Below are 12976 nucleotides of genomic sequence, written 5' to 3'. Positions count from 1 at the left end.
CATCCCTCTGGGATTTGGGAAGGGCAGCTTAGCCAGTTTTTTGGGAGCAGTGAGGGGATGAGCCCTCCTGCTTTGCTGTGTGCCTTGCAGAGCCACCCCGTGTTGAAGCTGGGTCCCATCCCACTGAGATATCCATCGCTGTGGGCACCCCTCTAGGGCTTAGGTGTGTGGTGACAGGTGTCCCCATGCCCACTGTCACCTGGGAGAAGGATGGACAGCTGCTGGCAGGGCCCTCCCTCGTGGCAGGGAATGAGAGCACACTCCACATTGACAGCACTGAGGTAGGAGTTCCACTGTTTTATCCTTACTTGGGTTTTGCTTTTGTGGCTCAATTTTTCCCTCTCCTGGCTGTGCAGGTGGCTGATGCTGGCTTGTACACCTGCCTGGCCACTAGCCCTGCAGGGGAGGACAGCAGGAGCTTCCATGTCAGCATCCAAGGTAGTGTGATCCTAGCAGAGCAGCGAGGAGCAGGGGGGGCTGCAGGATGCTCCAACCCCTGGGGGACCAGAGAGCAGAACCTCCTTTTTTGGGATTTCTGTGGGCTCCAAAAGAGGGATCTGGAGCACAGTGCTGGTCCTGCAGACTGGGGGCCTGTGCATGACTGATGGGGACAGGATGGGGGTGCCCAGCCCACCCTGACCCCCCCTTGGGCCATGTCCCACAGCACCCCCCAGCACTGCCAGCGCCGGGGACATCCCCATCATCACGGCTGTGCCAGGGGGGCAGCTCCTCCTGGAGTGCCCAGAGGGTGCTGAGCCCCACCCCAGCATCGAGTGGCACCGGGAGGGCTCCGTGCTGCAGGTACCTGTGAGGGGACAGGGACAGTCACAGTCAGTGCCTGGCTGCCGTCACCAGCAGCACGGGGCTGTGCTGGAGGTGATGCTGGGTCAGCAGTCCCGTGCTGGGGGTGATGCTGGGTCCCTGCTGACGGGCTCACGGTGGTTTTAGGAGGATGCCCGCAGGCAGCTCCTGGCCCAGGGGCGTTTCCTGCAGGTCCTGGAGGTGGCAGCTTCAGATGGTGGCGAGTACAGCTGCAGGGCCACCCCCGGGGACAGCGACCCACGTGGCCGGGTGCGCGTTCACGGTGAGCCCTTCCCTTCCCTTCCCTTCCCTTCCCTTCCCTTCCCTTCCCTTCCCTTCCCTTCCCTTCCCTTCCCTTCCCTTCCCTTCCCTTCCCTTCCCTTCCCTTCCCTTCCCTTCCCTTCCCTTCCCTTCATTACAGGGATATTTTATGCTCTGGTGAAGGGCTGGCAGGGCTGGACACCCCCCAGCCCCCAGTGCTGCTCTGTGCTGGCTCCCTCCCTCCCCCAGCCTTGTCCCACTCTCTCGGTGCTGTCTCTGGGTGCTGCCACAGTTGCCCCCGAGATCCAGGAGGGTCCCCAGGAGGTGAAGGTGCTGCTGAACACCTCGGCTGTGCTGCCCTGCCGGGCACAGGGGTGGCCCGTGCCCCGGGTGACGTGGCGCAAGGACGGCCAGCTCCTGCCCCTGCGTGACAGGTATGAGCCTCTGTGGGTTGGTGGCACCAAGAGATGGCTCTCAGATCGTGCCACCCTCCACAGAAATAAGTGATTAGTGTGCCAGTCACCCTGTGAATTGCTGTGCTCTGTCCTCACACCAGCTTAGGGCAAGAGCTGCGTGTGGCTACAATGGGCACTTGTCACCTTCCCTACCCCTGCTCCCTGTGTGATGCAGCCTGGCCATGCAGAGCCCTCACACGGTTCACCTGCTCTCCCTCCTCAGATTGCAGCTCCTGCCAGGTGGCTCCTTGCAAATTGACCCTGTCCAGGCCCAGGATTTGGGCCATTACCTCTGCATGGCATCCAGCCCTGCTGGCTCTGACCGCCGAGGCCTGGACCTGCACGTGCTGGGTAAGCAGGAGAGGCAGATGGATCCCCCTGGGCTCCCCCTCCTGCAACCCAGCGCTGCTCATGGCTGCCATGCCCTCCACAGTCCCTCCTGCCATCACACCTGGGCCCTCCAACCTCACCCTGCTGGCTCAGCAGCCAGCCACGCTGGGCTGTGACGCCTGGGGCTCCCCTGAGCCCCACGTCAGGTGGGAGAAGGATGGCCATCCCCTGAGCCTGCACCTCCCACCCGGCACCTACAGGTACCTGTACACCTCTAGGGTGGGGTTTGCCCCTCCTGCTGCTCCCTGGGGCACAGGGGTTATGCTGACGTGTGCTCTGCCTGCACAGTTTGCAGTCCTTGGGGTCGCTGCTCATCTCCAGCCCCACTCCCCGGGACGAGGGCAGGTTTGAGTGCATCGCCACCAACGCTGCTGGAGAGGCTCGAAAGGCTTTCCTTGTGTCTGTGCATGGTGAGCTCCTGGGGCTGGGGGTCTTGCTGAAAGTGGCTTTCCCAGGGTCTGTCACCACCTTGGCTGTGACCTGGGTGTGCTCCAGCCCCACACTGGGGTGGATGCCCACCCAAGAGCTGGGCTTGGGGGTGGACAGGAGGGAAAGAGAAATACTCATGCCCATAAGAACAGGGACAGAATTCTCTTCAACATTTGCCATGCAGCCCTGCCCACCTCCTGTGACCGTGTTCACAGGGGTCTCAGGATGAGGGAAGAGACAAGGATCTGACTCCATGTTTCAGAAGGCTGATTTATTATTTTATGATATATCGTATATTAAAACTATACTAAAATAATAGAAGAAAGGATTTCATCAGAAGGCTAGCTAAGAACGGAAAAAGAAAGAATGATAACAAAGGTTTGTGAATTGGACAGAGAGTCCAAGCCAGCTGACTGTGATTGGCCATTAATTAGAAACAACTCTGAGACCAATCCCAGATGCACCTGTTGCATTCCACAGCAGCAGATAATCATTGTTTACATTGTGTTCTTGAGGCCTCTCAGCTTCTCAGGAGAAAAAATCCCCAGGAAAGGATTTTTCATAAAAGATGTCTGTGACAACCTCCCTCCCTCCTTTCTGCAGTGCCCCCCAGCATCGCTGATGACCTCACGGATGTCGTTGTCACCCGGCTGTCCCCTGCAGTCCTCACCTGCTACGCCTCGGGTGTGCCCCCTCCCACTGTGTCCTGGAGCAAGGGGGGGGCTCAGCTGGGCACCAGAGGAGGGGGCTATCATGTACTGCCCCGAGGTACAGTCACCCTGTTTATTTAAGATTTTCTAAGCCTTCTGATGTTGACATTCTTGTAGTGAACTTCCTCACAAACTTTCTGTAAATAACTCATTGTTTTGCGTTCCTTTATGAAAGAAGAGAAAGTTGATACACTGTTAGTTTGACCAGTGCCATTGGAGAGGTGGCACTGTCACCCTCCAATCCGCTGTCACTCTTAGAAAACTATAAATGTCAGAGTCAGAAAAGAAACTTCCCTTTTTCTTCACCTTGAGAACAGCAGTGTGCGCTTGTGTTGTTTCGTGTCCTGTAGGGACAGTACAGCATGGGGCAGCACAGCCTAGGGGGGACAGGGGTCCCTGCCAGCCCTGCTGCCCCCTCCCCTCTGCCTGCTGCTGTTTTGCAGGAGCCCTGGAGATCCGGCAGGCGCTGCCTGCACATTCCGGCCGCTACACCTGCACGGCCCGGAGCGCCGCGGGCACGGCCCACAAGCACCTCTGGCTCACGGTGCACGGTAAACACAGCCCCGGGCTGCTGCTGCTGCTGCGGATCCTGAGCCCTCTGCCCGGGGTGGCACTTCCCTGCCTCCACAGAGCCCCCTGCCTTGAAGCCCCTGCCCGGCATGGTGATGGTGATGGTCAATGCCAGCGTGGTGCTGTCGTGCGAGGCCACAGGCGTCCCCCGGCCGGAGGTCACCTGGCAAAAGGATGGTGTTGGCATCGCTGGAGGTGAGCTGGGGGCTGGCAGAGCCCACATTACCTGCCAGCCTTTACCTAGGGGGAGATTTAGGTGCCAGGGGTTTGTCACTGTGCATGGGTCCTGCTGGCCGCTGTCCTTGGTGGGTGTGGTGGCCGCTGGAGCTGTTCCATGGAGACTCCTTGGGAAGAGGCACCTCTGTGGGGGAAGCAGTCCCTGCACATCATCCATGTGTGCCCTGGCTCAGCTGTGCTGCCCCATCCTGTCCCTCGTTTCTGCCAGGCTCTGGGCTGAAGGTGCTTCCCAGGGGGCAGCTCCGGCTCCTCCGAGCAGCCCCAGAGGACGCCGGCACCTACCTGTGCATGGCCCGCAACCCCTCGGGCACCGCTGCGGGGCGGACCCGGCTCATTGTGCAAGGTACAGCGGCCATCAGAGCCCCGGTGCTGCCTGCTCTGCTCGGCCCCTCCCCAGCCCTGGTGCTCCCCTCTCTGCTCAGCCCCTCCCCAGCACCCCACAGCAAAACGGGGCTGCCGAGCTGTGAGCAAGTCCCTGCCCTTCTGCCCCATCCAGTGCCCCTCACCATTGCTGCCCCTGCCATTCTGTCCCATCCAGTGCCCCCATCATTGCTGTCCCCGCTTTTCTGCCCCATCCAGTGCCCCATCGTTGCTGTCCCTGTCCTTCTGCCCCATCCAGTGCCCTCCATCATTGCTATCCCTGCCCTTCTGCCCCATCCAGTGCCCCATCATTGCTGTCCCTGTCCTTCTGCCCCATCCAATGCCCTCATCATTGCTGTCCCTGCCCTTCTGCCCATCCAGTGCCCCCCACCATTGCTGCCCCTGCCCTTCTGCCCCATCCAGTGCCCCTCACCATTGCTGTCCCTGCCATTCTGTCCCATCCAGTGCCCCCATCATTGCTGTCCCTGCCCTTCTGCCCCATCCAGTGCCCCCATTGCTGCTGTCCCTGCCCTTGTGCCCCATCCAGTGCCCCCCACCATTGCAGTCCCTGCTTTTCTGTCCCACGCAGTGCCCCCCACCATCGCTGCGGGCCCGCTGGAGCTGGAGGTGCTGCAGGGGCTGGAGGTGCTGCTGCCCTGCGCCGCCCGCGGTGTCCCCGAGCCCCGCGTGTCCTGGAGCCGGGAGGGAGCGCTGCTGCTGCGGGGCGGGAGGGCCACGGTCCTGCCCTCCGGGGAGCTGCTGCTCCGGGATGTCCAAGTGAGCACCGGCTGCTGAGAGGCGGGAGTGATGAGGAACAAGCGGCTTCTGCTGCTGAAGAGCTTTTGGTTGATTGTGGATGCATCTGGTAGAGGGAGAGCCCCGTGCAGTCCTGTGTTGCAAACTGAGGGTTGGGGCAGTGTGAGGTTGTTATTGTGGGCTGGGAAAAGCGGTTCTGTCCAAACTGTGACTTTTTAGGTGCACAAGTACCAGCAGAGCTGTAGCTCAGCTCAGACTCAAGGTGATTCCCTCTCATTCTCACACAGGAAGGGGATGCTGGCAGCTACTCCTGCACCGCGGTGAACTCCGCTGGGAGGGCCGTCCGCCGGCTCTCCCTGTCCATCCACACCCTGCCCACCTTCACCCAGCTGCCCACAGACATCACCCTGAGCCGGGGCGAGAGGCTGGAGCTGCTGTGTGCCGCAGCGGGCAGCCCCCAGCCCCGCGTCTCCTGGATGGCCAACGGGCAGCTCCTCACTGGTACCTGGGCACGGGATGCTGAACATGGGGGAGATGCCATCCTGGTGCCACCCTTATCCCACCCTTCAGGGTCCCAGGGGTGTCAGCACGTCTGGCCGTGCGGGGTTGTAGCCAGCTGATGGCCAATCCTTCTTTTTGGGGTGCAGATGGCGCCTCGGGGCACAGCGGGCGGAGCATCCTGTGGCGGGAGGCGGCGGCGCCCACGGACAGTGGCACCTACGTGTGCCACGCCGAGAACAGCGCCGGGGCCATCAGGGCCACTGTCCTCGTCTCTGTCACAGGTAGGTGCTGGCAGGGAAACTGGGGAGCCCGGCTCTCGGGTTGCTGTTGATAATTGCTGCCCTGATGTCTGTTTCGGCCCGTGCAACTGAAGAACGAGTCTGGACTCCACTTTTCTGTCTTGAGGTTGTTTATTAATTCTTATCTATAAAATTTTCTTTCTGCCCAGCTTAGATCTGCTCAGCAGGGCAGCCACAGGCACTCTGACCGCCCCCAAGTTGGTGTTGTCCTTTTATACTACAAACTACGTATAACATACGTACACTTAATTCCCAATACCTATCACCTGTGTTAGACAGTGCACTTTACTCTAAACCAATCCCAAAGTGCCAACATCACTGCAGAAAATGGAGAAGAAGAAGAAGAAGAAAGGTTGGATATGCCCAAGTTCCTTCATCTTGTCCCCGTAACCCCCACACCAAAAATCCCAAAATCTGCATTTTCACCCCGTGATAATTTTATTATTACACCATTCAAACCTGTGTGACTTTCAGGTCCTCATACAAAGTTGGCAACTTGCTCCAGGGGTCGTAATCAAATCCCCAGGTGTTCTGGGGAGCATGCCAGGGTCTCTGAGCCCCCTGTCAGGGTCCTTGGCAACTCTGGGCACCCGGAGGGATGTGCCGAGTTCCGACGCCCGGCCAGCCCCTCTCCTCTGCCATCCCTTTCCCTTTCCCAGAGGCACCCGTCATACAGGGGGACACCAGCTCGTACCACGTGGAGCCCTCCGGAGGTGATGTCCTCCTGCACTGCCACGCCCAGGGTCACCCCGAGCCCCTCATCCGCTGGAGCAAGGACGGGGTGCCCGTGGTGGCCCATGGGCGCCTGCACCAGCTGCAGAATGGATCCCTGGCCATCCGTGCTGTGAGGGTGAGCGGGGCTCAGGGGGTGCTGGCACATTTCAGGGTGCTTTCCTGGCAAAGCAAAACGCTGTGCTGACGCTGTTGGTCCTGTAGAGCGCCGATGCAGGGCAGTACCGGTGTGTGGCGGAGAATGACGCGGGCACAGCAGCAAAAGTTGTCACCCTCGTTCTGCAGAGTGAGTGCTGGCCCCTTATTTTAAGGGACTGTGAACTACATCACCTCTCAGGCCTTCCAACTCCCCCTGATCCATGGGGAGTGCTGCATCACTACCTGCACCCCTTTCCCTGCCAGGTGCCCCGGTGGTGACAGTGACACCAGCAGAGCTGCGGGTCCCTGCCGGGCAGCCGGTGCTGCTGCACTGTGCGGTGTCAGGCGAGCCCACGCCCTCCGTGGAGTGGCAGCGGGACGGGGAGCCCCTGCCCGAGGGTCCCCAGGCTCGTGTCCTGCCCAATGCCACCCTGCTGCTGCCCTCTGTCACCCACCGTGACGCCGGCAGCTACTCCTGCCTGGCCCGCAATGCCCTGGGCTCCGCTGCTGCCCACGCCTCGCTGGATGTCCGAGGTGAGTGCCTGCCCTGCCCCTGCCGGGCTGTTCCTGCAGGGTGAGACCTCCACCCTGACGTTGCCTTGCTTGCTCTACCCTCGTGATTCAAACTCTGCTTTTTCCTCTCCTCTCCTGCACTGCTCAGCTGGAGCCCAAGCAGGCCCTGCCCCGAGCAGCCTCTCCCTCACTTGCCTCTCCTCAGCCTTCCTGCCTTCGCTGTGATTGAATTCCCCTCTCCCAGGGGCTCTGCTGAGTGCACAGACACATCCTGTAGTGCTGCCCCTCGGGAGCAGAGAGCCAGGCTGGAGGAAGTGCCCCATGTGCACTGGTGTGGCTGGTGGCATTTCGCTGCCAGGCACGCTGGAGAGGCAAATAAAAGCTTGGGGCTGTGCCAGGGCCTTGAGGCTGATGCAGAGCAGGGTTTGGGGATGTCAGTGCCTGTTGGTGTGACGAGGCACAGGGCCACACTCACAACATCCCTTGTCAATGTGGCACTGTGCCTGGAGCCACGGGGTCCCTGGGGGCTGCTGCAGCCAGGCAGGGACACTGCCTGCCTTGCTCTGGCTGCTTTCACCTCCAGAAAACAAGATTTTTTTTTGACATGCAAATTAGTGAGAGGGGAGCCAGGCCAGGGAGTGCAGTCCCAGTGCCTGACCTGACCCTGATCCCGTTTGCCCCAGGGGAGCTGCACCAGGTGCGGGGCAGCCTGGTCGGTGTCATCAATGGCCACGAGCTCAGTGTGTCCAGCCTTGATGCCAGCATGCTGGGGGACTCTGAATCCACCACCACCACCCTCCAGAGCAGCATTGGGAGCATCCCACCTGCCATAGGTGAGTGGACATTTCCATCCTTACCCTGGTGAGTTTGGACCTCTGTCAGATGTAAATATTGGGGGAAAGGTTTTTATTTCTTTCTTTGTCACCTTTGTCACCTCAAGAGCAAACCTTTTTCCCCCAAACCTTCCACTGTGAGCAAGGAGGGATGGGACTGTGACGGCGTTGACAGGGGTCTGAGGATGAGGGAAAAGATGAGGATCTGACTCCATGTTTCAGAAGGCTGGATTTATTGTTTTATGATATAAACTATACTAAAAGAATAGAAGAAAGGACTTCATCAGAAGGCCAGCTAAGAATAGAAAAAGAAAAAATGATAACAAAGGCTTGTGGCTTGGACAGAGAATCCGAGCCAGCTGACTGTGATTGGCCATTAATTAGAAGCAACTCTATGAGACCGATCACAGATGCACCTGTTGCATTCCACGGCAGCAGATAACCATTGTTTACATTTTGTTCTTGAGGCTTATCAGGCTTCTCAGGAGAAAAAATCCTAAGGAAAGGATTTTTCATGAAAGATATCTGTGACATGGGACAGCCTGGCTGCCCCAGGAGGATGCTGGCTCCATGGTGACACCTTTTCTTCCCCATTCCCAGGGCCGCTAATGCGGGTGCTGGTGACCATCATGGCCCCCATTTACTGGTCCTTGGCCCAGGCCCGCGGGGCAGCCCAGAACGGGCTCCTGCTCTCTCGGGGCACCTTCCAGCACGAGTCCCTGCTGCGCTTTGCCACAGGTGAGGGGTCCCTGACGGCACAGCCTGGCCATCCCAGCCTCCACCTCCCCCGTGCACCACGCTGATCCAGAGTGCAGCTGTGTGTGGGGTGCTGTGGGCGCTGATCGCTGTCCCCCCTGGCAGGGGAGCTCCTGCGTGTCACCCACCGGGCCCAGGGCGCGGGTGGCGCTGGCGCTCTGCGGCTGGACAGCGTCATCAGCGGCTCCGTGCCCGAGGGCTTGGGCGATGCCATGCTGCTGCTGCAGGTGCTGCCCCTGCCCGTTATCCCCATGGAACCACGGCTGCCGTGCCAGGAGCACTGGGGTGCGTGGCCTGACCTTTTCCCTGCCTCTCCCCAGGATTTCAGCGAGCGCTACGTGCGGACGGGTGCGGGGCAGCTCTCAGGGAGCTCGGTGCAGAGCTTCCTGCGGGATGGGCGCCTCCTCCGTGCCCACTGCAACCACACCATCGTGTTCGACCCCCCCGTGGGCCCACAGCCCCCCCGGGTGCAGCTGCTGCGGGCCAGAGCCATCAGAGCCTCCTATGACCCAGCCAAGCAGGAGCTGCGCTTCCAGCTCCGTGCCTGGCTCGATGCAGGTGAGCAGGGGAATGCCCAGCGAGGGGATGGAGATCTGTGATCGTTCTGGGTGTCTGTGAGGGTGCAAAGGCCGTGACCCTGCAGTGACATGCCACACTCTCTCTGCTCTATTCACAGGGGCTGACAGAGACCAGTGCCCACTGGGATTCACCCCAGACCCTGGGCAGCTGTACTGCATGGGTATGGATCCTTCCTGAGGGGTCATGAGGATGGCAAGGGCATCTGGTGCCACTTCCCTGTCCCCCTAACCGTGTTCTCTGCCCCCAGATGTTGATGAATGCACTGAGGGGTCCCACGCCTGCCGCTACAACCAGGTCTGCCAGAACATTGCTGGCTCCTACAGCTGCTCCTGCCCCCCTGGCTACCGCACGCTGGGCACGGGCTGGCCATGCCTGGGTATGAGCTGGGCTCCCAGGGCCCATGGTCACCTCCCCCTGCCCTGTTCCAGCCCCATTCCCCCATCCAGCCGCAGCTCCGCACTTCTTTCCTCCCCCAGATATCAACGAGTGCCTGAATTTCCCCCCTCCGTGCGCCTTCGAGTGCCGCAACCTGCGGGGCTCCTACGAGTGCCTGTGCCCCGCTGGCCAGGCCGTGCTGCCGGGCGGGCGGTGCGGCGCGGCGGGGATGGAGGGAGGGGACACGGCCAGCAGCGAGCCCTGGGACACTCCCCAGGGCCGGCAGGGCCCGAGCAGCCTCCCGCGGGGACGGTCCTGGTACAGCCAGCTGGCCCTGCGCCGTGTGGCCAAGGATGCGGCGAGGGGAGCCCGGGGCCCCCCCTGCCCCACGGGCTACATCAGGAGGAATGGCACATGCACTGGTGAGTGTGCCTGGGGAAGGGTGTTGAAGGGAGTTCAGAGATTACTTTGTCCCCAAAAGGTACCTGGTGTCCTCCTCGCTGCCCTGTCCATTGCTTTGTGCCCTGTGGTTTTTGCTGGGCTGGGAAGGGGAGGTGACAGCCAGGCTGTGTGACTGTGCTCACAGGGGTCTGAGGGTGAGGGAAGAGATGAGGATCTGACTCCATGTTTCAGAAGGCTTGATTTATTATTTTATGATATATATTATATTAAAACTATACAAAAAGAATAGAAGGAAAGATTTCATCAGAAGGCTGGCTAAGAATAAAACAGGAAAGAATGATAAAAAAGGTTTGTGGCTCGGGCTCTCTGTCCGAGCCAGCTGGGTGTGATTGGCCATTAATCACAAACATCCAACATGGGCCAATCAAAGATCTACCTGTTGCATTCCACAGCAGCAGAAAACCATTGTTTATATTTTGTTCCTGAGGCCTCTCAGCTTCTCAGGAGGAAAAAATCCTAAGGAAAGGGTTTTTCATAGAAGATGTCTGTGACAAGGGACGGGCCAAGGCAGTAGCACCAATGGGGAATGATCCTCCCTCTTGCTTCACCACTCTCCTCCCGCAGATCTCGACGAGTGTCAGACACCGCACCAGTGCCAGCACGAGTGCAGGAACAGCCTGGGCAGCTACAGCTGCCTCTGCCCCACTGGCTACCGGCTGCTGTCCAATGGGAAAACCTGCCACGGTCAGTGCAGGGGTGCCAGGGGATGCCCTGTCCCCATGGTGCCCTGGGTGTCATCTCTTTGGGGCTCCAAGTCTTTCTCCTTTCTCAGGAAGGTTGTTCCCAGCCTCAGATCCCCACAGTCAGTGCTCATGTCTCAGTGTCCAGGCAGATGTGGGGGGGCTGGGGATTGAACCCCCATCTCAGCCACCTCAGAGCTGTCCCCTCTCTCCCTGCAGATGTGGATGAGTGCACGGAGGGCACGATCCAGTGTGGCCCGAGCCAGATGTGCTTCAACACCCGCGGAGGTGCCCTCTGCACGGACGTGCCGTGCCCGGCTGGGTACCAGCGAGCCTCCAGCCCAGGGTGAGTCCTGCTGTGGGGCTGGGAGTGCCCATCCCGCCACACCCCGGAGCGTCCTGCCCACTCCCCAGCACCCACACACTGCCCATCTCTCCCGCAGGCTGTGCGTGGGGCGCTGCCCCCCGTTCTGCGGCCCGGCGGGTCCCCCCACGCTGCAGTACCAGCTGCTGCCCCTGCCCCTGGGCATCGCTGCCCGCCGGGACGTGCTGCGCCTCACCCCGGCCTCCTCCCTGCGCCACCGGCCCGTGTTCCGGCTGCTGGAGCCGGAGCCCGACAGCCCCTTCGCCCTGCGCAGCGAGCGGGGCCGGGGCATCGTCTCCACGGTGCGGCCGCTGCGGGAGCCCGGCACGCACCGGCTGCAGGTGCAGGCGCTGCTCCCGGACGGGCAGCGAGCCCCCAGCACCTTCCTCCTCCTCATCTCCGTCTCGCCCTACCCTTACTGACACAGCCCAGGGGCAGGAGGGGATCATTTCTCCTCCTGTCCCTCCCCACCCCATCGGTGGGGCATGTGGTTCAGGGAATGCCGAGCTTGTACCTCTTGTGTCCCTCCCAGACACCCCTGACCCTCTCAGCTGTGCTCCTTTCACCCAGGGCCGGGCCCTGACTCAGCAGGAGAGTCAGGATCCCATGGGGGATAAGATGTCCCACCAATCTCCTGCAATCAGGTCCCAAATCCCAGAGCAAACACAGCTTTGGGTGTGTTTGGATGGCCTTGGCCACTGTCAGTCCCCAAATGTGGGAGGTGGGAGGATGAACTGGGTGACAGTGGCCAGCAAGGGAGCAGGGAGGGATTCCCTAGGCTGGGGAGGGTGTGGGGCATTAACCATTATTAAACTGAAATAGTCTTTTTGTTTGTTTGTTTGTTTAATCCATTTGGTCTCTGTGCACTCTTATTGATTTATAGAGGTGTTTTGTGGCTAAATATTAGCTGTGCCTGAATTCAGCATGTGGGAGAATTCCCAAGGCTTGGACACCTCCCTGCCTGGCCTTGGACCATAAAGGGGAGGATGTCTGGATGTAGCAATGCCAGAAGGCCAATGTCCAGCCCTGAAGGTCCAATCCTGCCCTGGTGTCAAACCCCTGAAGCAGCAAGAGCAGGACGTGGCTTCTCTGCACATGGTGAAGATGGAGGCTGTTCCCAAAACACCATTTCAGTCCCAGCTGATGGTGTGGGGAGTGGGATGTGGGCTGCTGGCCCCAGGAGATGTGAGCCCACAGCCACCAGGGCTGGGCCATGGGGCCTGATGGTGGCTTTGCACCTTCCATGGTCAGACCCTGTCCCTGGAGCTGCCTCTTGTTGTATTTGTCTGAGATTCCCCTAAAAACCTCTGTCCTTTGGGGTGGAGCTTTCCTGTCCTCCAAAGCCAGGCCTGCTGTGGCTCTGGGGTGCTCTGTGTGCTCTGTGTGAGGGGGGAAAGGTGAGTTTGGCCCCTTGGGCAGCCCTCTGCCCTGTCCCCTCCTGCCCACCCTGGCTCCTGCAGTTCCTCTTGATGGAGGTTCAAATAAACCCAACCTTCCCCTCCTTGCTGTCTGGGGAGGAAAGCCAGGTGCTGCCATCTCTCCTCTGCCCCCATTTTCCCACTCCTCAGGGGCAGGAGGCTCCATGGGTGCTCTGTGGAGGATGCTGAGGAGCTCAGGAGAGGGGGGAGAGCTGTGGCAGCACCCAGAGCAGCCCTGCAGGGGCTGGGGCTGGGTTCCATCTCCGGGTCAGCTTCTCCCCCGGTTCTGCGGGGCAGGAGGAGCTCAGGGCCTCTCCCGGGACGGTGCCCAAGGAGGGGCTGTCCTGCGGCGGCTCC

At 60.4% G+C, this 12976-nt stretch overlaps 1 protein-coding gene across 1 annotated transcript in view; it reads left to right on the top strand.

Moving 5' to 3' along the window:
* HMCN2 (hemicentin 2) overlaps positions 1–11898 on the top strand; it is a 36126-nt gene extending 24228 nt beyond the window's left edge. Inside the window, exons 52-79 of the mRNA XM_058818084.1 lie at positions 91–281; positions 357–438; positions 665–801; positions 949–1084; positions 1355–1496; positions 1741–1868; positions 1951–2107; positions 2196–2317; positions 2940–3104; positions 3490–3597; positions 3677–3811; positions 4062–4196; positions 4803–4990; positions 5257–5470; positions 5617–5751; positions 6429–6619; positions 6706–6787; positions 6904–7173; positions 7836–7985; positions 8586–8723; positions 8847–8968; positions 9062–9299; positions 9418–9480; positions 9568–9696; positions 9797–10117; positions 10722–10841; positions 11057–11183; positions 11281–11898. Of these exons, the coding sequence (XP_058674067.1) occupies positions 91–281; positions 357–438; positions 665–801; positions 949–1084; positions 1355–1496; positions 1741–1868; positions 1951–2107; positions 2196–2317; positions 2940–3104; positions 3490–3597; positions 3677–3811; positions 4062–4196; positions 4803–4990; positions 5257–5470; positions 5617–5751; positions 6429–6619; positions 6706–6787; positions 6904–7173; positions 7836–7985; positions 8586–8723; positions 8847–8968; positions 9062–9299; positions 9418–9480; positions 9568–9696; positions 9797–10117; positions 10722–10841; positions 11057–11183; positions 11281–11623 (4469 nt within the window). The 3' untranslated portion in view covers positions 11624–11898. The remainder of the gene's footprint in view (positions 1–90; positions 282–356; positions 439–664; positions 802–948; positions 1085–1354; positions 1497–1740; positions 1869–1950; positions 2108–2195; positions 2318–2939; positions 3105–3489; positions 3598–3676; positions 3812–4061; positions 4197–4802; positions 4991–5256; positions 5471–5616; positions 5752–6428; positions 6620–6705; positions 6788–6903; positions 7174–7835; positions 7986–8585; positions 8724–8846; positions 8969–9061; positions 9300–9417; positions 9481–9567; positions 9697–9796; positions 10118–10721; positions 10842–11056; positions 11184–11280) is intronic.
* Positions 11899–12976: the final 1078 nt, after the last annotated feature.

Source organism: Ammospiza caudacuta, chromosome 21, assembly GCF_027887145.1.
Source record: "Ammospiza caudacuta isolate bAmmCau1 chromosome 21, bAmmCau1.pri, whole genome shotgun sequence".
In the NCBI taxonomy this organism is placed as follows: Eukaryota; Metazoa; Chordata; class Aves; order Passeriformes; family Passerellidae; genus Ammospiza; species Ammospiza caudacuta.
The sequence above is the reverse complement of the archived record's forward strand: the minus strand, read 5'-3'. Positions and strand labels throughout refer to the sequence as shown.